General features: G+C 35.4%; 7 protein-coding genes across 9 annotated transcripts; 1 reads left to right on the top strand and 6 right to left on the bottom strand.

Moving 5' to 3' along the window:
* Positions 1–584: 584 nt before the first annotated feature.
* On the bottom strand, positions 585–1328 carry LOC135147271 (uncharacterized). The gene has a single exon (XM_064080183.1). It carries the CDS (start codon positions 1326–1328, stop codon positions 585–587), a length of 744 nt encoding a protein of 247 aa, XP_063936253.1.
* A 529-nt stretch (positions 1329–1857) lies between these two features.
* Positions 1858–3241, top strand: LOC108225507 (uncharacterized). Its single transcript, XM_017400396.2, has 2 exons — positions 1858–1965; positions 2172–3241. Exon 2 carries the CDS (start codon positions 2181–2183, stop codon positions 2988–2990), a length of 810 nt encoding a protein of 269 aa, XP_017255885.1. The 5' UTR covers positions 1858–1965; positions 2172–2180; the 3' UTR covers positions 2991–3241.
* Positions 3242–4347: 1106 nt separating this feature from the next.
* On the bottom strand, positions 4348–6481 carry LOC108224856 (small ribosomal subunit protein uS12). The gene is made up of 4 exons (XM_017399600.2): positions 6336–6481; positions 4981–5136; positions 4756–4882; positions 4348–4667 (listed from the first exon to the last, which is right to left on the bottom strand). Exons 1-4 carry the CDS (start codon positions 6338–6340, stop codon positions 4527–4529), a joined length of 429 nt encoding a protein of 142 aa, XP_017255089.1. The 5' UTR covers positions 6341–6481; the 3' UTR covers positions 4348–4526.
* Positions 6482–6765: 284 nt separating this feature from the next.
* LOC108226448 (interactor of constitutive active ROPs 2, chloroplastic) lies at positions 6766–9355 on the bottom strand. The gene is made up of 3 exons (XM_017401411.2): positions 9078–9355; positions 8697–8871; positions 6766–8608 (listed from the first exon to the last, which is right to left on the bottom strand). The coding sequence occupies exons 1-3, from the start codon at positions 9095–9097 to the stop codon at positions 6938–6940; spliced, it is 1866 nt and encodes a 621-aa protein (XP_017256900.1). The 5' UTR covers positions 9098–9355; the 3' UTR covers positions 6766–6937.
* Positions 9356–9817: 462 nt separating this feature from the next.
* Positions 9818–14426, bottom strand: LOC108224231 (protein IQ-DOMAIN 2). Of its 3 annotated transcripts, none has more exons than XM_064079702.1 (6): positions 14234–14426; positions 13638–13731; positions 13240–13560; positions 12235–12456; positions 11809–11928; positions 9818–10887 (listed from the first exon to the last, which is right to left on the bottom strand). In XM_064079702.1, the coding sequence occupies exons 2-6, from the start codon at positions 13710–13712 to the stop codon at positions 10195–10197; spliced, it is 1431 nt and encodes a 476-aa protein (XP_063935772.1). In that variant the 5' UTR covers positions 13713–13731; positions 14234–14426; the 3' UTR covers positions 9818–10194. The 3 variants fall into 3 exon arrangements, with proteins under 3 accessions (XP_063935772.1, XP_017254233.1, XP_063935771.1); XM_017398744.2 differs by having other exon boundaries at positions 13638–13737; positions 14234–14421; XM_064079701.1 differs by lacking the exon at positions 14234–14426 and adding an exon at positions 13865–14104 and having other exon boundaries at positions 13638–13737.
* A 687-nt stretch (positions 14427–15113) lies between these two features.
* On the bottom strand, positions 15114–22432 carry LOC108224524 (DEAD-box ATP-dependent RNA helicase 57). The gene is made up of 12 exons (XM_017399173.2): positions 22231–22432; positions 22006–22126; positions 21461–21576; positions 21218–21309; positions 20284–20380; positions 20071–20151; positions 19755–19987; positions 18739–18933; positions 18443–18533; positions 18173–18295; positions 16061–16211; positions 15114–15567 (listed from the first exon to the last, which is right to left on the bottom strand). Exons 1-12 carry the CDS (start codon positions 22309–22311, stop codon positions 15359–15361), a joined length of 1590 nt encoding a protein of 529 aa, XP_017254662.1. The 5' UTR covers positions 22312–22432; the 3' UTR covers positions 15114–15358.
* Positions 22433–23741: 1309 nt separating this feature from the next.
* On the bottom strand, positions 23742–24623 carry LOC108227939 (non-specific lipid-transfer protein). Its single transcript, XM_017403342.2, has 2 exons — positions 24203–24623; positions 23742–24067 (listed from the first exon to the last, which is right to left on the bottom strand). The coding sequence occupies exons 1-2, from the start codon at positions 24547–24549 to the stop codon at positions 24058–24060; spliced, it is 357 nt and encodes a 118-aa protein (XP_017258831.1). The 5' UTR covers positions 24550–24623; the 3' UTR covers positions 23742–24057.
* Between the last annotated feature and the right edge of the window lie 445 nt (positions 24624–25068).

Genomic DNA, 25068 nt, shown 5'->3' with positions numbered 1-25068 from the left:
TTGGTCACTGAAGTGGCTTAATGTATCAAATTGGTCACTGAACTCAAAACGGTATCAAAATGGTCACTGAAGTGGACATAAATATCATACAGGTGCCTTGAAATATAAGTTCAAGCAGTAAAAATATTATTTGTAAAGTTTTACACATTATTTTTGAATGTTATCAAAATTAAGTAAAAGGTTATGACTTTTAATATTTATGATAATATATTTAGATTTTATCAAGTTTATTTATTATTTATTTTTAATTAAAACAAAAAAATAACTATAAAATAGAATATAAATAATAAATAAACTTAATAAAATATAAATATATTATTTTAAATACTAGAATTCATAACTTTTTAGTTGGTTGTAGTAACATTTAAAAATAATGTGTAAAACTTCATAAATAATATTTTTACTACTTGAACTCATATTTCAAGGTACTTGTTTGATATTTATAATGATTTTAGTGACCGTTTTGATACCGTTTTGAGTTTAGTGATCAATTTGATATGTTAAGTCCACTTCATTAACCAACTTCTTAATTAACTCATATATTTTTTTATTTTATTTTTTGCCAAGGAAATAGGTCATTTCATTCAAACTCTCAAATCATTAAACAATACATGAATAAAATCGGGAGGGACATCTTCCCCTCTCCAAACACGATCAGCTAATGAACTACTATGTCTCGCTATGAATTGAGCCACGCTGTTCGCAGAACGTTTAACAAATTTTAGAACCACCTCGCGGTTAACTAATTCAGTAAGTAGATGCTTACACTCATCTATCACTCTTCCCAGATAAGAAAGATTGATCGAAGAGCAGCGAATAGCCTGTGTTACTGTCAGGCAATCCGTTTCCAGAATTACACTTGGCCACGCTTTAGCTTTGATCCAGCTGAGTGCTTCCCTTATTCCGATGGCCTCTGCTAGCTCTGGATCCACCCTTCCTTGTCTGCAACTCGACATAGCCTCTACCAGCTTCCCCTCATGATCACGAGCTACTATAGCATAAGCATAACAATTAGAATCCTCAAACAACGCAGCATCTGTATTCACCTTAATCGTTCCTTCATGTGGTGGTTTCCAATGCACTTCCCCATCATTTAGGGTCATAAACCCAAAGGAGGAGTCATACGACCTGTCTTGTGCATTTTTCCAGTGATCAAGGAATTGGGTAGCTGAAGCTACCACCTCTACAAACTCTGCGCCTTTCTGATTCCAAACTATGCTGTTCCTGTTATTCCAGATAGACCAACATACCATACAAATTCTTAATAATTCCTCTCCCTTATACTTCTGTACTGCAGCACTTAACCATTCCTGGAAACTCTGATTCATGTGCGTACCAATCTGACATCCCACCTTATTCCAGCACAACTTAGCAAACGGACATGTTATTAAAATGTGACCAACCGTTTCTGATTCCAGGTTACAAACTGGGCATTGTTCTATAACTGCTACTCTATATTTTTAACGTAAGGTTAAAATACAAAAGTTAATGAATTGAAATGAGGAGGCTCAGCAGGGTGTTTGCGGTACGGGGTTTTATAAAAATCGAGAGCAACTCCTACGCGGTTTGAGAAATTTGTAAACAGTAGTCACACCGTGTAATATAAAAATCATGTAAATCATGTCACAAAATTATGTTTTGTTTCGTGCGGTTTATACATTAGAAAAAATATATTTTTAAATAATAATATAAATATATTTTTAAATTATATGCATTTATAAATATTTTTTATAGCATATATATCTTAAGTATTTATTTAAAAATATAAGACATTAATATAATATAATTTTTGTAATATTCGTATTTTAAAAGGAAAACTTTTAAGCATTTTCGTTTTATTAAAAAAAATTACTCCTTTGATCGTTATAGATGCCCAAATACATTGCCGGCGTCTAAACCCTGCCCTAATTGGAACGGAAGAAAGATTTCTCCTTTGGCACCGAGGTGAATGATTGAACCATAAAGGTAAATTAATAATGTCTTCTGCTGCTACTGCTATTCATATACTTGGTTGGTTATATATAGACGGGAATATCGTTCAAAACGGCGTTGATGGATACACCTATGATCGTCAGATGTGTAGATTAATTAAGTTAAACGTTACTTTGAATTACAAACAACTATGTGATCTGATATGTGCAAAACTCGATATTGATACTAATTTATATCAGTTGAAGATCATGCACCGATGTTTTAATCCCTCTACTAAGATGTTTGCGGTTGCCCCGATTCTCGATGATGATGATGTGGAGTTAGTTTTTGAACTTGCGGTTTCCTCCGGTGTTAAGAATTCTGTTGTTGAGCTTTATTTGGAGAGAGTTTTCAGGGATGATTGGGTGGGAGAGATGGGAGGAGATGTTCCGTCAGGTGCTTTGGATTCTTCGACTGTGCGTAGAGCTCCTTTGGAGAGGGTTGTTGTTATGAGTCGAGATGTGGAAAAAAGAGGTGAATTTGTGGAAGTCAGTGAAGATGGAGACGAGAGTGGTGGTTTGCCTAAGAAAACACCTTGTGAACAACGCGTGGGTAATCAAGGGAAGAATATTACCAGGGGGGGAAACAAGGGCGAGGATAGTTGTAATCCTGTATGTAGAGGTGTTGAAGGTTCTATTAGGGCTGCATCAAATAAGGAGCCGGTTTTTACCACAATGGGTGATGTGCTTCATGTAATGGATTTGAAGAAGGGGATGGTGTTTGCATCAAGGGAAGAGCTGGTTGAAATTGTTAATCATGTTCACTGTCGCGATTTTCAGCAAGTTAAAGCGGTTAGGAAGAATTCGTGCCGTCTCACTGTGCACTGCAAGCGGAGAGCAGATGGTTGTATATGGAGCTTGAGGGCAACAAAAAGAAAGAGACATGGTTTTTTTGAGATTATGAAGATCTGGGGAACCCACACTTGTGTGAACCCAAACATCGCAGAAAACCATACTAATTTTATGATCTGTCCAGATGTAGAAGAAGTACCCAATTCCCAAGTTTTTGTTGAATGTTAATCTTTTTGTTCAAGGAAAAGGTTTACTAGGTAGCAGAGTCGATGAATGCTGCGATTATGTACCAACAATAGCTTTTTTTAATCTTGCAAATTAGTCACTTTTAACTAGCAAGACATCAGAGTTGCTCTCTGTTGGTTCTCCTTGCAAATTATACACTGATATCTGTTCTGTGCAGTGTGCACCATCTTAAAACATGTATGTTTTTTTTGTTGTTGCTACAATGATCAAACATGAAATCTTGATGGAGGCAATTTGAAAGATCATTAGTCACCGGCAATTGAACTGAATTTTACTGTCTATTTTTAATCTTTCCTATTAAGAAACACTAAGATAGGGCATGCCTTGAGAACTTAGCTGGTTAAGTATAAAATTGGTAAAACATGAATCTCGGTTTTCATAAATAAGCTGTACAATAGTATTATGTAAGTTTGTCTCCTGTTCTTATCTGTTTAGATATTAGTTCTAATCTTAAAGAAGCATTTTTACTATATGTTCTTTTGTTTTGTAGTTGATTGCAAATTATTTTTTTAATCGAAATTCAATTCTAAAGTATAGATCTTTTTTTTTGGTTGAAGTGTAACTCAGTAGTAATTTAAAAAGTACTACGTTTTAGACAAAACCAGTTTTTTATTGATGTGGTCGGAGAAGAGTATGAGAAACCGAGAATAAGGATTACAATGGACCTGCATAACCCAATAAATATCAGGTACAAAATAAAACACCACAAAAGTATCCTTGTATTTGCCAAAGTTCCCTTAGGTTATGGTATAAATGACAGCATGTGAAGATTTCCGCCTTTTGATTTCTCTTCGATGGTTGAGCTATCACGCTTAGTTGCAAAGGTTTCAACTGCCAACTACAATAGTAACACTTGAAACGATTTAACTGAGGCAAAAGTTTCATGCATATGAGAATTTGTTCGATGACCGTGTCCCAGGATTGGAATTGTAATCTTGAGTTTTGGAGAGACTACAAATGCTTCTGGAATCCTTGGTCAGTTCTATAAACTGTTTATTCAGCTTTTATTGACTGTCTACAACATTTAGCAGGACTGGAACCGTCATCATGACCCATCTCGAACCGTCTTTGAATTACTTAATCAGTTAAGCTGGGGGTTCAGAAAGAATGTCCTCAAGCATAAAGTTTAGGAGAGAGCTAAGAAAACTTGAGCATAAGGTTTATGAGAGCTAAGATAAATCAGACATTAGTTCTTATTTTTGTTTACTATAAAACATAAGCACCACTCTAGTCACTATTCCTTTCTTTGCTACTCCTCGGGTCCTTGTCAGAAATTAGAAACTGCTTAGACATTGAACAAACTTCTTGATTCGTTTGCAGTACAAAATACTGACAGACATAAGATAATAGCTATATCAGCAAAAATATAGTATTGATGGTACGCCAAGTTCTAGTACAATTACTCCGAAAAAAGGAACCATGGTTGTCCACAAAATCCACTCGAACAGTCTACAGAACCATTGAAGTTTTTCAAAAGAACTAGTAAAAAAAGGAAGCTGAGCTCCTCCAATAGTCTTTCTAAGACCTAGGCTTCTCCTTCTTCTCCTTAAAGAGAGCCAGGAGAGAGACACCTGATACCTTCACAACCTTGAACCTAACACCAGGAATATCTCCCACGGCATGCCCCTTTCGTCCAAATCCAGCAATCAGAACTTCGTCCTGCCAAAAAACAAAAGAGTTAAAATCTCAAATCAGGAGAGAGTAATAACACCAACGATATATGAAAACTGCAACATCCACGACTTACATTCTCTTCAATGTAATTTAAGCAACCATCATTGGGGACAAAAGCAGCAATCTTCTTTCCATTCTTAATGAGCTGCACCCTGGCACACTTACGGATAGCAGAATTCGGCTGCTTAGCTTCAATTCCGCTGAAAACAAAAAATTGAAAGTTTAAACCAGTCAGTTTAAATGACAAGTTTGTCAACCAAGTAAATAATACGCAAAACAATCAAGCTCAGAATCTCACATTTTCTCCAGAACTATGCCTTTAGCATGAGAAGACCCGGCAAACGGCTTCTTCCATTCATTACCAAGATGCGACTTCTTATATGACTTATCAGCCCACCTTTGTCTACGACGATGAGATTTGAGCTTGCGCCCAGCTCCCATACCCCTCGTCTTCCTGAAAGATAAATCTTCTAATTGTAAACCCATGAAATTGTACAATAATTATGAACCTAGTCCACAACAATCATATAATGAAGTAAGCAAGATCATAGGATAACTTAAAGAGCTGCTTTACCACATAACTCTGCTTGTAGTCTGAGCTAGTAACAACCAATCATGATATGATTAAACATATTCATTATATAATCCCATATACACACAAAAAAAAAAAATTACTGGAATAAAAAAATTATTACACTATTTAGCTTTTTAGTTAGTATTGTTATTACATAGTTGGCAATAGAATCAAACACATGTACGATACACACACACACACACAAAAAGAGCGAGAGGAATGGCAAGGGAGAGGGAGTTTTATGAAATGGAGAACTGACTTCACATGTAAACATGAGAATTCTAGTTATGATCGTCTGAAAAAAGGTAGTAAACACTAGTTACTGAGATTAAATAACTGAACTTTTTCTAAAAATCTTTGATGGGGTCCTCAGCTTCATACTTCATAGGGCATATTTGGTTCTTATTTGAACAGAAAGCTACACACACATACAAGAAAAAAATGTTACTAAAATTTATAACATACCACTAACTAAAACGTAGAAATTGGGTAAAGCCACGAAACACTAGGGTTTAGGAATGAGCATAATAGCCAAAATGAGAGTATCATGGCCAGTAAATAATTAATTTAAATAATTCTTCTGATATATTCTCTCCCAAGTAGCAAGGCGTGCACTGATTCAAAATTCATATAAAGCGGGAGTGTAATTTCTAGACTCTGAAAACCCGGAAATACAAATATACGTAATAAAGAATTAAACTGTTTTGTGCCTAAACACCTCGATAACAAGGCACTGATTCGTTCTAATCCATTCTTCGAACAATATAAGCGGACAACTAAATTTCTATACCTTACTCGGCGCAATCTAGAAAGACACAACCCAGGGGGGTCTCAATTCACATCGACCCATTAAAGCAAAATAACAAATCAGTCGAATCAAAAGCATGAACTACAAATCTACGCTTCACACGATTCACAAAGCATCCAAATCACCGATAAGGTGGCATCCAATTAAATCAAATAACAATCTAACCGTATATGTGAACACAAACATTCTTCAAGTACGTGAAAAACATATAGGCGTGTGCATTGATAAAAAATTAACAGCATTTTAAGAGTAAAAGGGATGAATAGAATACCCCATAGCTAGTGAATGAAGCTTTGAGAGCTGCTACGGCTTGTTAATTGGAGAGCTAGAAGATGAGGCAGCCGCTGCGTGAGTGAAACCCTAATCCGATTTAACGGCGGCTCGGTAATATACGCTACTGAAATATTCGTTATGGGCCTCACTTATGCTAAATAGACTAGGGCCTGAACTGATTTGTTTATTGACGGGTAATTCAGCCCATTTAGATATTTACGTTTGATAAAACATTTAGTAATAATTTAATGTATTTCATATTGGCTATTGCAATGTGAAAAATAGTATTACCAAAACAGAATACAACTCAATTATACTGGTGTCAGACGTATGTCATTTAACTTTTTTTATTATATTTTTTTTGTAGTGATAAATAAAAAATATATTTTTTTCAAATTTCTATGGAATTTAAAACAGATACGATAGTGTAGTACACAACACAAAAATTCATATTAGTTCTCTTGATATACAATATATATGAAAATTATTTGGAAGCTCTACATTATTTATTTGGATATATTAAAAATAAATTTCACGGAAAATCAACTATAATGTACTCACTACTGCAAAGAACATGCAAAGGCTTCCTGCCGAATAATTCTATTTCTGGCTTTTCTTCAACAAAACCCCGAATTTCTTCATCATGTTACCGTTCTTCTTTTTAGGACAGTCATCATCCATGTCCTCGGAGAAGTTCCAACTTAACTTCTCCCCAAACATATGATACTTGTTGTCCAGAGAACCAGTTGTCTCAATTTTGTCATTGTCGCCTGTTGCAAGCATAGCAGCAGCAGCCTCAGCCGCTTTCCTCCACTGCTCACACTGCACTTTTAATCTCCTCAGTTCAGCTTCCATCTCGGAATTTGCAGTTTCCGCTGCATCTAGCTGTTCTGTAACTCCAGCCATTCTTTTACTACTCTTCTCAGCTTCCTCTGTCAAATAACTCAGCTTCATTAGCGCCTCTCGCTCTGCATCCTTTGCAGCTTCAGCAAATTTGAAGGTCTCATTGTCTACTTCATTATTTGCTAGCTTTTTTTTTCTTATTTCCATTTTTAGCGCCTCATTCTCCTCTGCGGTACTCTGCAATGTTGTCTCCGTGTCTAGCAAATTAGCCTTTAATTCCACCATATCTTCCGCGATCTTTTTTAGCTCTAGTTCAAGTTCAGTTTCTCTTCCGGACAATTGATTTTCCATGATTTTCAAATATAAGCCTCGATTCTCCTCTGAAACGGTGTGGAAATCTATTTCCTTGTTGTTCAGCCTTGACTTTAGCTCTTCAATGTCGGATTTTGCAGTCATCAGGTTTGCTCCCATTTCAGCTTCACATTTGCGAGATTCTAATTTTGTGTGCTCCACTACTTCATATGCACTTCTGATCTGCAATGTGCTTTGAACATATTCTTCCTGGTATCTTCTTTCAGCGGCCTCTAGAGCGGATCTTAATTGAGCCACCTCAGAATTGACATTGTTAAGCTCCATTTCCATCTGAAGTGACTTTTCATGATAGTCACTTTCGCGTGCAGGTTTTATATAACCTAAAGGCTGTGCTGCATTTTTGCTGCTATCACTGGAAATATCGGCTTGGAGTTTGCTTACAAGTCCCTCCAGATGGATAATTTTGTTTTTTGATTGATCCAGCTTAACAGCAACAGAGTCGTAAGCCTCCGTGACTTTAAGGCATTCCAACCTCAATGTGTCCTCCGTTGATTTCGCCATTGCTAACTGCATTTTTGTTCCTCTGACGGCTTCCATAGCTCGGGTTGTAGATTCTTTGCAATCTATTAGTTTGTTTTTTAGATTCTCAATCAAATTTAAAGTTTCACCAAGTTCTTGCTTTAAGCTCTGTACCTCAGCATGTTCTGATTCTGCACGCCGAGCCTGCTCAATTTCAGACTCAGCTACCCTTTCCAGCTGCATTTTTAACTTTTGAATATCATTCATGGCAGTGACCAACGCAGCAGAGTCAATTGAGTGATGTTTCCTCACAGCCTCCAGTTCATACTGCCATGCTCTATCTCGATCCTGAGAGATTTTACGAAGCTCTTGAATACGAGAATCCTCAGAAGCAGAAAGCTCCTGTACCTGTTGTTCAGATTCCTCAAGCTTCTCTGACATAGCAGCTAGCTGCTTATGGGCCTCTTCATTGTCTAAATGAGCCTGATTCTTCCCTGCCTCGGATGAGCTGAGCTGATCATGTGCCGTCTTCAGTTCCTTTTGCAGCTGAGCGACCTGATCTTCCAGATCGGATATTCTTCCAGGTCGTCGTTTTTGCTGGTTATGGTCGGGCAAATCATTATAATATTAATGTTATTCTAAATTAACTAGAACTTTAATTGATAGACGAGTAGTAATATAATACCTCGGATGCTGGACTACGAGGTATCCTGCGAGTAACAATTTTTGGGCTTCTTGCTTTCGGAGCCCTTGTTGCAGCAGAAGAAACTGATTCTGTGTTAGCTCCTGATGCTTTCCGCTGCTTAGTTGTGCGGGGTGTAGCTGGAGATGACCTCTGTGGCACCTTTGAGGACTCCGTTCTGATCTCAAAGTGAAAAGTTCTAGTAAGCTCAGATCTTAGTGAAAAAAAAGACACAAGGGAGAACACAAAAAACATGATAAAACAAAATTGTCATTGAGAAGCAAATATATTATACTCAGGAACATTTGAAGTAACGGTTATTTACAATCTGTTCACTTCTGAAGATATAAACAGATGGCTACGGAATTGATTGAACAAGTGTACCTTGTTTTTGGCGTTTGCATATTCGAACTCAGAGAAGCAAATTATGCGACTATATGATAAAGGCCGACCTGACCCCACTGCGCGTAGACCTGCAGCAGTTCAGATGAATTCTTCTGGGAGAAGAAGAAAGGGAAAGATAAACATTGCTAAACATGTATGATGCTTTGTGGAATTACACCTGCTAGCCAGTAAATATTGAACTAAAACCAAAACAAACAACAATTCCTTGGAAGAAACTCCACAAAAAAACAACCTCCACTCCCAACAACCATAACAAAAGGAAAGGATTAAAGATAATATATTTTGCAGAAGAAATGTAACTGTCAAAAGACATACAGATATCACTTGCAAGTAATCTTCACACTTTATCACAATACTTCCTTTTTACTCATGTGCTTAGTTTGTTCTCTAAAAGCATTATTAACACAGAGAAACTAACAGTACAGAAAACTCAAAGGGATTCTTGAAGAACGGAACCACCAAAGCTAGTCTCCTCCAGTCTCCACTCGCTTTGTCGTTCACTCTCTTCCTCTCTAGCTACTCACTGCTTCTGCTCTCACTTTATATCTATGATAAGATCTCAGGAGTAAGAGGAAATTGAATTCGGAACCTCTTTCTAAATCAAGTTCTGACACCATGTTAAACTAACAGTTTTCCTGAGACTCGGAGGTTTTTGGAGGAGGATCACTAGTAGCTGGATATATATTAACACACGTTGGACATCCATAAGTTGAAAACAGTTGATGTAAACACAAATTCAATTACTAAGAAATGCTGATGTATGTCAGTATGTGTGTAGGAACGCACACTGAAATTAGTTGCAGCACAAAGGTAAAGCTTACATGTCCGAATAAAAGACCTAAAACCAGTTTCATTCTCAATGTACACGATCATTATAATCCTAAAGAACAATGAACCTGAAAACCAAAAGAACAAGTATACAAACTATCCTCGAGACAGTTTCACCAGTCTGTCTCCTCTCAAACCAGTAAAGAAGAAAAAAAAGTAGCGGAAAGATTTACATTACAAATACTTTTTTTTTTGTTTACAAGTTTTCTTTTCTCTGTAGCCAGTAAACCTGTATCTTGCTTCTCCTGCTTCACCTTGTATAAGATAGTTAATTGACAGCAACATCATTTAAGTCTGCAACAGATGTGCTGTCCACCCTTGGCGGACCTGAATGTCTCCTTGGCCTAGCTGGTGAAGCTGGAAAAGAAAGTCGCTTCTTCGCATACACTGTTGATCCTTTTGGTGGAGTGCCATATTCCATTCCTAATGGACTTTGAAGTCGTGATTTTGCTTTGGCAGACTGAGTGGATGCCATGTAACTTGGAACTGCTGGAGAGCTCACCATGCTCTCATCATCTCTCACAGATGACCCAGCAATGCTGTGCCTCCTATTCTGCTCTGAATGCATACTGAACAAGCTTTTTGAGTCGAAATCTGGGCTCATCACACTCCCTCTTGGGCCAGGCGGTTTATATTTCTTACCTACTTTCGAAGAAGTTGCCTTGGATAGTGGAGATATAGGGGACTGGATACTAGAAGGATCCCTTGGTCTTGGGTTGTTTGGTGAATTGGGCTTATCAGAATTGAGTAGGTGACGAGCGTATGACTTGGCAATTTGGCCTCCAGAAAAGCTGAGGCTTGCACTCTTTGCAGAAGAATAATCATTATTATGTTCTTTTACAGTCCGAGACTCACCAGAATGGGCTGCTGTCCAGCGCTCTAACCAGCTCCAACCCCATTGAGGATTAGTAGGGTCCATGTAGAGTAGATTTGTAGATCTCGCAGATTTTTTCCAGGTTTGCTGTATTTCAGTTAAAGAAAAGTAATTTAGATGTTGTGGCGTCTCAGAAGTTAGGTTGTGTGGTCTAGTTATTCATAATCGTCAAGCATGAATGTGATTAAAAAGAATCTATGGTCAGATTCTTAGTCTTGCAGCTTACCATATACCCCTCTTCCCTTCATAACAAGAGGTCAAGGGTTCCGTGTCTGAGTATTCAAATTTCTGCTACATTTTTATATAAAAGAAAAAAAGAGAAAAGAACTGATGATAAGAATCCAGCAGATTTAAGTTGATTTGCCAGATGCACGGAGCAGAATCTTTTTTCTTTTATTAAATAAACTTCTCAGCACATACAAGTTGCAACTTTTTGGTTAAGCCACATTATAATTTCTAGTAAATACCCATATCACGTAACCGATTAATATAATGTTGGAAGTTTTGGCACTGCACATTGTAGAGTTAAATTAAAATGGGCCTCTCTCTGTGTCAGTTTAGAACTTTAATTTCACAACCATGATCCACTATCTGGTATTGAATAACCCAGAGAAAAAGAGTAGACCATAAGCCAAAAAATATCTAATGAAAACAAAAAAAATTTGAACCTTGTCACAGGAACTACGGACCAAGGGTCAGTCTCAGGTAGGCGATTCCTAAATTTATGTAAAGGGAGTGGTAATACGTCACTAATACCATCAGAAGGCATTTGTGACTTGTAAGCGCAATTCTGGCTATATCTTTTAGTGACTTGGTCCATTAACATGGCCAGAATGTTCAGTGCAAGTAATATTTGCAAGACATAATGAACTTGAAGACTGTATCTGTACAAATTACACATTCTCTTGTTTGTTTTCTATTCTCGAGTTCTATTGAAACTAATTGAAAGAGAATACTTAACCAATTAATCAATTACTGAAAGCTTAATACTTAAACTGAATAACTTACTTGATGAGAGAATGAATAAGCCATTGCTCTTTCTCTTCTCATGGTTGCATCATACTTGCTCAATAGTTTTGCTTCGATTTGCTCTTTTGATTGTACACTGTCATTCCAGTTCTCTCCCATCTGTATAACATTTTGTACACAATGTTTGCTTTAAAGCAACAACAGATCTGTGGACTAGAAGGCTTTCCAAAAATAACTAATTCAATACTGTAATATTTATGGAGATTTCAGTAGAGAGAATCATCTGCCTGGCAACTATTTAAGCATGTCTATATCTAAATAACAGCGTTTAGCCTAAAACTTTTGTAAACAGTATCTTCCAGAGAATTAAACAATGTGAACGCTATGTATGTATATTTAACATATTTATAAGAACGGATGATGTATAAATACAGAGGGCACAGCAAGAGATATTAGTAACTAAACCTGCAAGCTTTCAAGTTCTTTAGCACGTTTCTGGAGGAGCTGCCTCTGTAGCGCTTGATTCTCTTCTGACATCCTGATCCTTCTAGAGTTGATTTGAGACTGCACACGAGATATACCTTGCATGCATCGTAGAGTATTAGTGGTTTGGCGTCTGACAGCGGAGCCTTCCACCAGTGACTTTAGCCTGACAAGGCCTCTTAAAGCTCGCAAGGCCCTCTTTGCCTGTAAGCAAAATATATTAGTAAGGGAAACCCTTCTTCTACCAAAAAAATGTTAGTTTAGCATTTTTATCTCAAAATAGCACGATGACGCCAATTAACACTTTTTCACACACGTACCGCCAATTTAAACAAGCCCTATTGTCTTTTTATATTAGATACGAAGTATTCTGACAAAAAAAGTAATAAATGCTGCAAATTTCGCTGTCCTTCAGACTACATACATTCTCCAAATATGCCGGATTTAGAATCACTACTGACCTTGAAGATTTGCATCCTTAAAGGGAAAAGATTGACGGAGCAAGTACATGAGAACTAAACTCGAAATTTGTTATTTAAAACAACATTCTTCAAACAAAGTATGGGTAAGTCCATTTAAAACATTTTCATAAATATATGTTATTTAAAAAATATTTATAAATTTTCTCATATATTTCATTAGATTAAAGTTTTTAATGTTTCATTGATTAAGAACGAAGAAGCAGCTCTATCTAGCTATATAATATATTGAAGTGTAGTGAGGAGATCCATTGCGAGAAACGTGCGTTGCAATCTATCTCCGCAACTTTTTGATTTTTTTACAATTTAGACACGTGTTGTATTTTATCTAATCTACTAAACTAGTTTAGCTCATTAACACACTACAATCACAATCTTTAATAATCCATTTGTTATTACACGCTTTTGCAATTCGTATATTTTAATAATTACTAAATTGTTGTTAGTAACAAAATCAAATTCCATTGAACGTTAAGAATTAAGTGCATGCAGATGAGTACAATTATACCAGGTATCCTCTGAATGCCGTCTGAATTTTGGTTGCAGCTACATCATCTGTCATCTTACTCTTTATCTGAGTTACTGCAACAGCCTGAACAGCCTCTGTGACACCCAAAGGAACTTCAGCAGCATCCTCAGCGAGCGTAGAGGTAGAAGCCGTTCCAAAATTAGCATGCTTTGTCTGCTCATCCTCGATTTCAATTTCTGTGAAATTCACTTCTGTTGGTGGAGGAAGAGAATGAGGCATACTGACAGTTTCCAAAGTCGAAGATTCCGGATTCAACGGTTTTTCCTTCTCGATCCCTTTGTTTTTTGATTCAATTGCTTTCTGAAATGGCAACGAAACAAACTGAAAAAAACATTCCAAATCAACTAAATAATATCAAAGACAGAATTTAAGAGGACCTGTTTTTTCTTTTCTTTGGACTCTGGACTAAAGGCTTTCTTGATGGAAGAAAACAGATTTCCTTTCCTCCCCATTGCCGTATCATTCAAAGATCTGTCCCTGACGGAGACAAAACACGATATTTAGGATAAAAATCATATCTTTATACCTAGCCACACAATTATGTTGAACAACTATACATACAAATATATAACAGAATTTTTTTATACAAAAAAAAAACACTTACTCTTGCAAAATATATAGTTGATGAGGAAAAAATGATGCATTTATACAAGGCGACTATGCATTTAAGGTCAAGATTGTAGAACAAAAGCTTCCTGGGTTGATTTTTCAGAACACACTAGCCATGTTAAATTGCACAAAATAAAGTCAACAACTTGAAAAAGAGAAGACTGTTAAATTGGTCAAATATATGCTTAGAATCAAGAACCAGATGATAAACAAGCAGATAGCGTGTAATTTAAGTGAAATTGCCAGAGCCCAGATGACATAAAATCAAAGGCATGAAGAACATATATAAATGCAGGAGTACTTGTAATAAAAAGTATGATTAACTAAATTATGGGTTGGTTGGTGAACAGGAAATGAAAAATACCTGTGATTTATACTGACAGATCTTTGAAGAATTGTTGATTTTAAGCTGGTGGTTTGAATATCTATTCGAAGAAGAAGAAGAAGAAGATATTTGGGCCCATCTGTTTATCTATCCATCTCACTCTCACTTTCTCAATGTTTACACAGATTAGTATTAAGCAACAAACAAGCAGCTGGTTAACATTGGCTGGTGGGGTCCACAACTATAAAAGCTGCATTACCGGTGATGTCACTACCCGAACTTTAACTGAGATAGCATTGAAACTAGTTCGGCTTCTCCCGGTGGCGGTCTCCTAAATCATTTCTCTAAAAATAATTTAATTGATATTTTTCAGTAAATTTATACATAAAATATGCGAGGGCCTAACACTCCTCATACATAATTTAACAAATACAATGCGACATAATATAGTCATATCAATTTATAGTTTAACAAATACAATATGACACAATATAGTCATATCAATTTCTAATTCTAAAATACCTAATTATAATTAGAATTTAATTCTAAGATATAACTCAAATCAGAATCCAATTTCATTTTATAATAATTGTTTAAACATACCATTCTAAAATAACAATGTGCTCGTATTTAACAAAATATTATGAGAATTTCAAGAGTATTGTAGGTTATATAATAAGAAATTCAAGCACAGAGGGTTGCATTTGCACATCAGTGCTTCATGAAGTACAAAACTTAGGCACATAGTTTTGTTAGTATGTAATTATGTCATTTTTGTAATGTAAAGAACATGTTGATTTGTTTCCTGCTTCATATATTCTCAAAGTGACAAGTGATAACCGTTCCAGCTATTCGATCCAGATGCACAATAGAGCTATTGTTCATTTAATAAAGAACTACTTTAACTTCTGAAATAATAGATCAAAAACGTTAAAGTTTAAATAAATGTAAAATAAATCAACTGGTAACAAAATATTATTACATAATTGGATGACATACATGATACATGTAAATCTTAACAGAGAAATAGGAGGTGCAAGATAAGCTGTAAGATATCCGATTGGCCGCTAAATTAACTACTTCCAAGTGTATATCTATCAAAATTGCATTCCAATATATAGCCAGGCTGCACTTTATAAACTGCAACCGAGCAACAAGAAGTTCTTATTCATCCTCATCTTGAGGTTTCACTGATATAGGTTCTCTCCCCGGTCTGTGCTTCTTCCACTTGCGTTTGGGCAATGTCAGAATATAAGCTGGAACCTCACCGCCAGAAGCAGTTATCACATTTGCTATGTTACGCAGAAATGGGACATCTGCCTCTGTATACAAAGTAATGGCTTCTCCCCTCCTCCCTGCTCTGCCACAACGACCTGTTATATAGATGAAAACCAACAAGTTTTAACTTCTAACAGATGGAAAAGTCTATATATTTGAAAGCTGGGGTCCCAAAAATAAAATTCTCACCACCAGCAGTCAATAATTCAGCAATACAAGCTTAAACAAATATGACTCAACTCAAGGATCAAACATGTTAAATGTCAAGAATAGGATCTTTTAATAGCCAAAATTATTTATATAAAACTAAACAAATGATTTCGGCGAGATATCCAAGCATAAACTAATACTATCAACAATCAAGTGAATGATCATATAAAAAGTCAATGTGCCGATTTGTTGCGCATGGTCCAGTAAAAAGGATATGAATATTCAGTGTGCATAACTGCACATTACCAAAAATGAGATCATTTTGCTAGTCTACGTTTTGTGAGTTTTGCATACCTAATCTTCACGGTGATTTAGCAAGATAAGATCAAGATATTAAAGTAACCCAAGCTGGAGATAAAGAGAAACAGAGACACATACCAATTCTATGAATGTATGCAGCTGGAGAATCCGGAAAATCATAATTAATCACACAATTGACTCCTTTAAAATCCATGCCACGAGCAATAACATCAGTTGCAATCAAAACCCAAGTTTTGCCAGCTCTGAAATTGTCGACTGCGTCTTCTCGCTGTATTCAACAAACGTGAATTAACATTCATCTAATTACTGTATAATCAATTAAAAGCTATATAAACACTAAAATATATCAAACTTTAACAGACAAACTTTGCCAAAACATAAACTATAGAACTCCTATATACATAATACATGTACTCGGAGTCAATAGGGATTCAGCTACATAGATGAATCAGTTGTACCTTCCAAGAAAGCAAGTGTGCTCATGGTGCTAAAGTAAAAAGTACATCCTGTTTGCATTGTTTTAGAGACATTAATTATAGGATCCTCTGGATCTTTCGGCCGCTTTTCACAAGCGAGGGCACAGATTTTGAAGATCATAAATTTGTGTAAATGTCTAGCCACAGTGTTGGTGCTCCTATGGCACCTCAGCGAAGTAAATCTAAATAATAGATGATAGATTGTTCACTATTGACCAATCTCGTGCCTGCTTTCGCTGTCCTTACTATATCACATTTGTTTAGCAGCCATATCTTAGTGCACTCAGAAAACTCATATTGTAGTTGGGGATTAATAATTCAACAATGAAATATAACTTTAGCTCAATTACTTAGTTGTGATTGTTGACAGTGAAACTCAACAACAAACTTTGTCCGACTGTAAGAGCCATAGCTCAGCATTCTATTCTATTCTATTCCGTCCTTCCAATTTACCTTAAATAATAACTTAGTCAAGTCGAGGATGAAAACTTACCATTCGTGTTATAGCATGTCCTACAAAAATTCTTGGTGTGCAAAAAAGATACGAATAATGTGATTGAGTTTGCTAGGAAAAAGAATGCTCGAGTTGACTAGAATTGCCGGAACAGAAAACCTGGCAAAAATATTATGCATGTAATCACCCAGACATTTCTTCAGGGTAACACTAAGGGCCTGTCTTTTGTGTCTAAATTAACTTAATTAATATGTTTGTCAAATAACAACTTAGAATTAAAACTAACTTATAAGTTGAAATTTTAAAAGTAGGAAGGAAATACTTATTATTTTTTAACTTATATTAAATATATTAAATTTGAAATTTACTTGTCAAAAATCAATATGCAACTTCGATTTTGGGATTAGTAACTAATTAAACTAGTGACTAATTAGTAGGTGAAGACCATCAAAACAAAGATGTGCAGCTAAACACACTATTGAAGATGGATTCAGCACGAAGAAAGAAACTTTAAACTTTAAAGCTGATCTTCAAATGAGAGATTAATTTGAGAAAGAAAATAGCACTGCAGCTTATTACTAAGGAATAATTTCTTTACATTTGTTAAAATATTGAAGTTCTAAATTCTAATCTTCAATATATCAACATTTGGTCCGCGAGGTCATTAATTCTAGCACATCTACAAGGGCATGGATAACTTTAATGGGTGGGGAATCATTAGATCAGACATTTTACTAGTTACAATAATAGAAGTCTGCAGCCTGCGGGTAATATAAGTCAATAAGTATTTAATAAATGAGTACTGGTAATAGCTGGTTGGTCAGAGATACTTGACCAGCCTTTAGCTGTCTACCATAGTTTAATTTTTATTTATTCTATAGGATATCTGTCTCAGAACTCTTTTATCTCTACCTTCTGAATCTCAGTCACTGCTATTCCTCTAATACATCAAAGGGATGTGTACAAATGAAACATACAATAATACCTATCATTGCAATTAAATTATTGTAGACATTAAATTTTTACTTTGTAAACAGATTATAGGAATCCTAGATCAACATGATATGTTGCAGTCTTGCAGAGTAGCAGCGGAGTAACACAAAATCAAAGATAAAATGTCATTCCACTAGCAGGAGATTTAAAGAGCCACTGCTATTCGCTCTAGCATTGATGATGTTGACAATATAACAATTACACAACTATGATACATTCAAATGAGACAAATGTACTAATGACATTACCGTTTATTTTTCTATACTGTATCAAGTTCGAGATTACGTCAAAGGTTTAAACGATTACCTCTGCTTGCAACAGATCAGCATGTATGACATCAGCCTTTATATCATCATACTTCAATTCATTGTAAAGCTCTTTTGCCCTTTCTTTATTTTGGACAAAAATAAGTACTGGTGGATTCAAGCTCTGAAACAATAAACAATTTTAAGCAGAAGATTTGTAATGGGAACAATATGGACGCATCATGCAAGGCTCTTTTTGAATGTACAGACAAACATTGTGACATTTTGAGTACATTCCCAGCATGAGTTGGGCAAAATAGCAGCATTGTACCTCTGCAAAACTCTGGCGTATAGCAAGCAGCTTCCCTTCTTCACTTCCAACATATATTAGTTTCTGATTTATTGATTCAGAAGCAGAATTCCTATATAAATTCCAAAATCAGTAGCAGAAAGGAAAGAAACATCAACTATACATAAAATAGAGTCAAGTGGACCTGTATATGCATTCCAGTCATTGTAGAGGAATACAAAGGTTCCAAACAATATTTTGGATAGCAAAAAAAACTAAATCCCTAGAAACTAAGATAGATTCTTATTTTAATTGCACCATTTTGGTTTCATACTTACTTTCTACCAATAATGACTCGGACAGCATCATGCATTAATGTGCGTGCCAGCTCTTCCACTGAATCTGGTAATGTAGCACTGAATAGTGAACGCGTTATTGAAGGGTTTGAACAAGCTTTAACAATTATATCAACCTGCTTCACCAATCCAAGCTCAAACAATTTATCAGATTCATCTAGGACAAGGTATTCAACCCTGCAGTTTATTAATCACAAAAGTTTAGTCACCAGAAAAGTAATACTTCTATTTCAAGATTTCATAGACAATAATAACTAAATCATGTTTCATCAAGAGTACTGATTCTGTACTGTGCAAGAGTGACCAATAATCAACACGTTTGTCTCACTGGATATCACTTATCGGATGTCAATATTCACTACCCTTTTTGCTACAAGACTACAAGAGTAGGCTAAAACTTATCAAGTGGTAAAGGTGGACTTTTGGTTGAGGATCTAAAATAGCGAATTAATAGTGATAATGAAAAATGAATATAATGAAGTGATGTCATTTTTGCACCCAATTACTCTGACAAAAATACATTGCAGAAGAGGTCAGTCAAGCAGCTAAACTTCAGATAATTTTATAAAGCCGCTACATACAAAAGCACTAGCAACAAATTTGTAATATGTCCGGGTACATGGTTCGAGGGTCAATGGTTATCCATATTTATTGGTCCTATTGATGGGTCTGTAACAAATTAGAATATGTAACTATATTAAGGATGAAGTGATGAGCCTGTTTGGCTTAAGTAATTAACTTAGCTTGCCACTTATGAGTAATAAGGTGATTCGAAACATGCCCGATGTCTCCATGTACTCTTGTACATGTCTAATATATATTTATATTACAGTATATATTACAGTATAAATGGCTAAATATATATTTATATTACAGGATAAATGGCTAAAACGTTACACATAACCATCTATACATAGCGACATCTGCTAAATAATATAGCATCAATGTCACTTATGTTGAGCATTCAGTGTTGAACAACTATCAAGTGTGTTGATTACCTGCTTAAATCAAGCTTTTTCTTACGAATAGCATATTGTACACGGTAAGGTGTTGATATTAGTATATCACAATGCAATTTTGAAAAGTCAGCAGAATTTACAAGCTGCTTGGTCATCAGCTTGATATGAAATTTTGTTCCTCTCGTCAACTTCTTGCACTCTCTTGCTGTTTGTGCAGCTAATTCTCGTGTTGGAAGTAGGATAACAGCCCGGATACCATCGGTGGAAGCATGCTGAGGATATAAATTCATTTAATGTAAATATGTAAGATCTCAGTCAACCTTCACAAGTAAAAGCATTAATATCTCTGTCATACCTTAAGCTTAATTAGCATGGGACAGACAAATGCCAAAGTTTTGCCAGAACCTGTAGGAGCACAAGCAAAGCACTCTCGCCCCTGGTGAATGAGCAAGTTATGAATTAATCTTATCTCATAAGAATTAAAAACATTTGTTCTTATACACTATATGGAGAAGAAATCTGAGTAACACAAACTAGAGAAAAGCAATATTTAAAAAAGAGGCCATACAGATAGGAGGATTGCGATAGCCTGCCTCTGAATTGGTGTTGGCTCTTTAAATCCAAGCTCCGCCAAGTTACGCACTAGATATGATCCGCATTTATATCTACATAGTACATATACCGTTCTCAGTTGCAACATAATGTAAACATAAAAATTAAGGAGAATGTCAGAACATAATATAATATTGCTTTCATTAAAATAGGTGGTGCACAATCCTGAAGGAATAGTGCAAAACAACATAATGTAAACATAAATTAAGGAGAATGTCAGAAGATAATATAATGTTTGTGTTTAAAATACAGGAACTAGTGCAAAACAGATACATAAAAAAAACAAAGTTGTATTTTCTCGATCAAATTGGACTTATACCAATTATAGATAAATCTAAAAAAATATAACAAAATATTAACTGGAGGCCTAACCCTTCGGAATGAACTATTAATCTTCTGAGACTAGTATAATTCATGTTTCCACTTTATAATTCAGGGTGAATATTACAATTTTCTAATATTTTATTCAGAATCAAGCAGAATTGCAGGTACCAAATGTTTGTGTGGTCAACTTTTGCTAATCGAAATGCATTCGTGGTGTTAATAGTAAGAAGCTGGGAAGTTCGTACTATTACTAATTCAAGAGGGCATGCTCGAGCCTCCAGTGCTGTGTATATTAAAAAAATCGAAATTTTGACCCAATTTAGTAAATTATCCATAAGGGTTATTTAAACAATAAGGAGATAAGCAAAGTTTATAAGTAAATTATCAGTTTCAGACGATAAAGAAAACAAAATATATAAGGACACGGGTTTTTTTACCTTTATCCTCATTAACATAAAAGGGAGTACTATTTGAGAGCAGCTACTGATATATTAAATAATAGATACATCATCAATGTCAAAATCGGTAACAGATGTCATGTAAATAATTTGCAGCGTAGAGTATACCTCGATCTTAACTCCGCAAAAGTCTGAAGAGGCGACGGAACATTCATACCAGAAACATGAATATTATGCTGCTTTCTCAAAAGTGCATCTCGCTGAAGAAAACTAAGATATGTAAGTCTAATAACAATGGAAATTACTGATATCACATCAGAAATATAACAACAACAGAGAGACTATCTGACAAAAAAAAACAAAGTCTCTCTGTAAGTGTGTATGTGTGTCTCAGAGATAAGTAGCCTGAACCTCCATTTGCCTGTGATATTCTTTTTTGGCTTCAGAATCAACCTCAGAGGAATCAATCTCTTTTGGTACAATCTCTGAAGTTGAAGACTTGAATACATTGAATCCTTCCACCGGGGCTAAAACAAACGCAAATACACATAATAAATCTAAATGTACCCACAATCTGAAAACCAAATTTTAATAGTAACTCTTAGTACTTCTATATTTAGGCGATCATAGCAATCAACTTCCGTGTGCAATAATAAGCAAAAAATAGATAATATTGACCGAAATTCATAATCTTTTTCTAGTGAGCCTTTAATAAACATGCCAATTGCCAAGTAGCTGTTTAGCTAAGCTTTGAGAAGAACAAATATTAATATCCTAAAATATACCATAGCATCATGAATAACCATTTTGCACAGTCCTGCATTTCATCTAGTCTAATTACAGTGCTGCAGTATCGGATTTATTCCTAACATCGATGGTACCATAAATTATAATATACGAACTTTAAAGAAACCGCAGCTCTACACAAATACGTATATCATTACAAAGGCACATACCTGAAGATGTAGACTTGGACTTTCTTTTCCTCTTCTTCACAATTGGCATTGTCTCCGCCTCAGATGCAGAGCTTTCATCTTCGAAAATTTCTTCATTTTTAACCGCACTTTCTTTCTTTTCCTGATCAAACAGTTAAATCATATAAGAATGTATAAACAGGATTTATATATCAATGACTTCAAGAGCAAATTAAAGAGAACAGAAAATTTGGGATAAAAATAAACCTTGAACTTGGAGAAATCGGCGGCGAACTTCTTACGGTTAAATTTGATGCCGGAGAACAAAAAAGACGTGTCTTTGCTCATAATTTACTAAACCCTAACTTCTCTGCCACGCGCAAAAAGAGGGGTCTTCCTCTTTCAATTAGGGTTTAAGACAAGTTTTATGGTAGTACACTATTACTGACTACTCCCTACGTCACGCTTACAGTTTTCTTATTGGTGGGCTTTTAAAGAAAATTGTTTTTAATAAAACTTAACTATAGCTTTTATATATAGAAAAAAGGGGGGGATATTTGTGATATTATAATTTGTAATGATCTAGAATTTTTTGTCCAAACTTATATAACTCGTTAAGATAAAAAAGGATTCAAATTTTATCATACAAATTCGTGTTTGGATACTGATACAAATTTTTAAGCTTGAATTTAAACCAAACATGAAATATTTGTGTTTGTTTGTATATAATAATTAAATTTATATGAATAACATTAATATAATTTTGTGCTTTGCACACATATAAATTTAGTACATCGAGTCATCGAGCTAAGTGTCATGAATTTATTATTAACAAAAAGCATTTAAAATTCATCCAGTTACGTAATGTCATGAATTAATTATCAACAAAATGTAGTTAAAAATTCATATACATTTGAATGGATTTTTAAAAGATTTATGAACCATTGGATCACACTTTCGGACACTCAGGGAGTCAGTTGAAGTGGATTTTAAAAAGAGTTAATTGCAAAACAAATTGTTTTTATTTTTGGTCAGTTATATTTGTATCTAATTTTATATAACTGAACAATATTATCTTTACATGTTCTACGTCCTATTTTGAACTCATTTGACCTATTTTTATTTATTTCGATCTATCATCAAAAAAATTAAAAAATATTAAGTAGATTTAAAAATAATTAAAATATAACGCTATCATTTTTCGAATATACTTTATCATTTTGATTTGATATAATGACATGTCGACGAAAATGAATAAAAACTAAAATATGTTAAAAATATTTCATATAATTGTATAAAATTTAATAACAAAATGTAATTGAGTCGAATCAAAGTAATGATTCTGCAGTTTATCCTGGTATCTTCGGAATATTATTTAAAAAAATTAAATTATAAAATTATAAAGCAATACTAGGTTTAGAGCAAGTCCAAATGCAAATATAATAAAAAATAGTCTTTTAGTAATTTAGGACATCTTTTTGATACATAACGACATGCCTTATAATTGTGCTTTGTTATTAAACCAATAATTTATTTGAATTAGAAATGGAAGGGAGTGAAAAAGTAAGAGGATAGAGATGTGGAAAGTTAATATTTTAATGAGAAAATTAGTTCATGCTTAGAAGTGCCTAGAAATGAGGCACTTGTTTGATTGATGTGTTAGTGATTTAAGGCATCACTGGGATATTGTGGAGCACACATTTCACCCAATTATCTTATATTTTAACTTAGGACATTCGACTTGCTCTTAAGAGATTAAACTTTAAAGACCCCGGATATAAGCAACCTTACTTTGATTCAAACGCATGCAGCGTAGACAAATGAGCAACGATATATATGGTGTATGCCATGGACGTTGGTAATTATTAATGCTCGACATACGATTGAGAAACAAATTACAGGAATTAACATAAACAAAGCGGCTATAAATCGATTATGGACCGTGATCGAACAATCAACGACACCTCGATCTAATCGTTATTATTATAATTAATATTTTGTAACTCTGCAGCTCAAATTCCTCTCCCACAGACAAACGGACTCATACAGATAGATAGCTAGATCGTCGGTCCATTGTTGGGAAACCTCCCGACCTTAATTCACCCTGCAATAAACAAATTGATGTCAGAACACCGCAACAAACAGATTTTTTACAACGAAAATTTAGACTTAAATCCGTCGTAAGTTTGAAAAAATAGTAGAATAAGTAGTTGTAAAAGGAAGGAGAGTAATGATTTACTTGGCGCAGTCGGTATTGGGGCTAATGGGGTAAGGAACGCTAACGCCACACTTGCCAGGGAGGGCAGAGGCAAAGCTGTAGTTAATCCCTTTGACACTACCAGCCAGGGTCTTGAGACAATTGCACGCCTGCTTGCGATCAGCGGGTGTCTTGGCCAGGCTGTTGAGCCCCCTCACTCCGTTGCAGCACGCTGGCACTGGCTTCCCTCCAGTCTTGAGGTATCCCAGGCACGATCCCACCGAGCCCGTCACCTGTCCACATGTTATGCTCTCCACCACGGCTGCACGCTCGATCACCGCCACCATCAGCACCACCGCCACGGCCACAGCCACCTTGGAAACTCCCATCTTTTCTCTGTTGGACTTTGTTTGCTTTGCAGTACTAGTAGTAGTGTGTGTTTGTTTGCATGGTGAGGTGTTGCGAGGTTCGTTTATATAGCCACATAATTGGAGATGTGGGCACTCTAACAGTGCACCGTCGGCAGTCCGTAGCGACTTGCGAATGTGGATTCACATATGGACATGCATGCCAGACAATGGGTACAGTTGGTAGTTGCGTCTCATTTTAATTCGGTGGTTAATTATTTGTACGTACTGCTGTTTTGTGAACTATACGTGTCACGAAAATATTAGTGTATGAATTATATAATTCAGAGGGTACTGGAGGGATGGTATGTATCATACAAAAACATGCAAGTAAACGATATGGTTGTTTAATAGTAGTATCAAGTTACGGTTTGTTTCTTTTCGAAATTACGGTGAAACTGTATATACAACCATTGTTTAACAGAAGTAGTTCTGTTTTTCTTGACCCGTTTGTATAAATAAATACAAGCAAATTGCAAATGTTGACCTCTCTATGTTTCT

The sequence above is a fragment of the Daucus carota genome, chromosome 6 (assembly GCF_001625215.2).
Source record: "Daucus carota subsp. sativus chromosome 6, DH1 v3.0, whole genome shotgun sequence".
NCBI lineage: Eukaryota > Viridiplantae > Streptophyta > Magnoliopsida > Apiales > Apiaceae > Daucus > Daucus carota.
The sequence above is the reverse complement of the archived record's forward strand: the minus strand, read 5'-3'. Positions and strand labels throughout refer to the sequence as shown.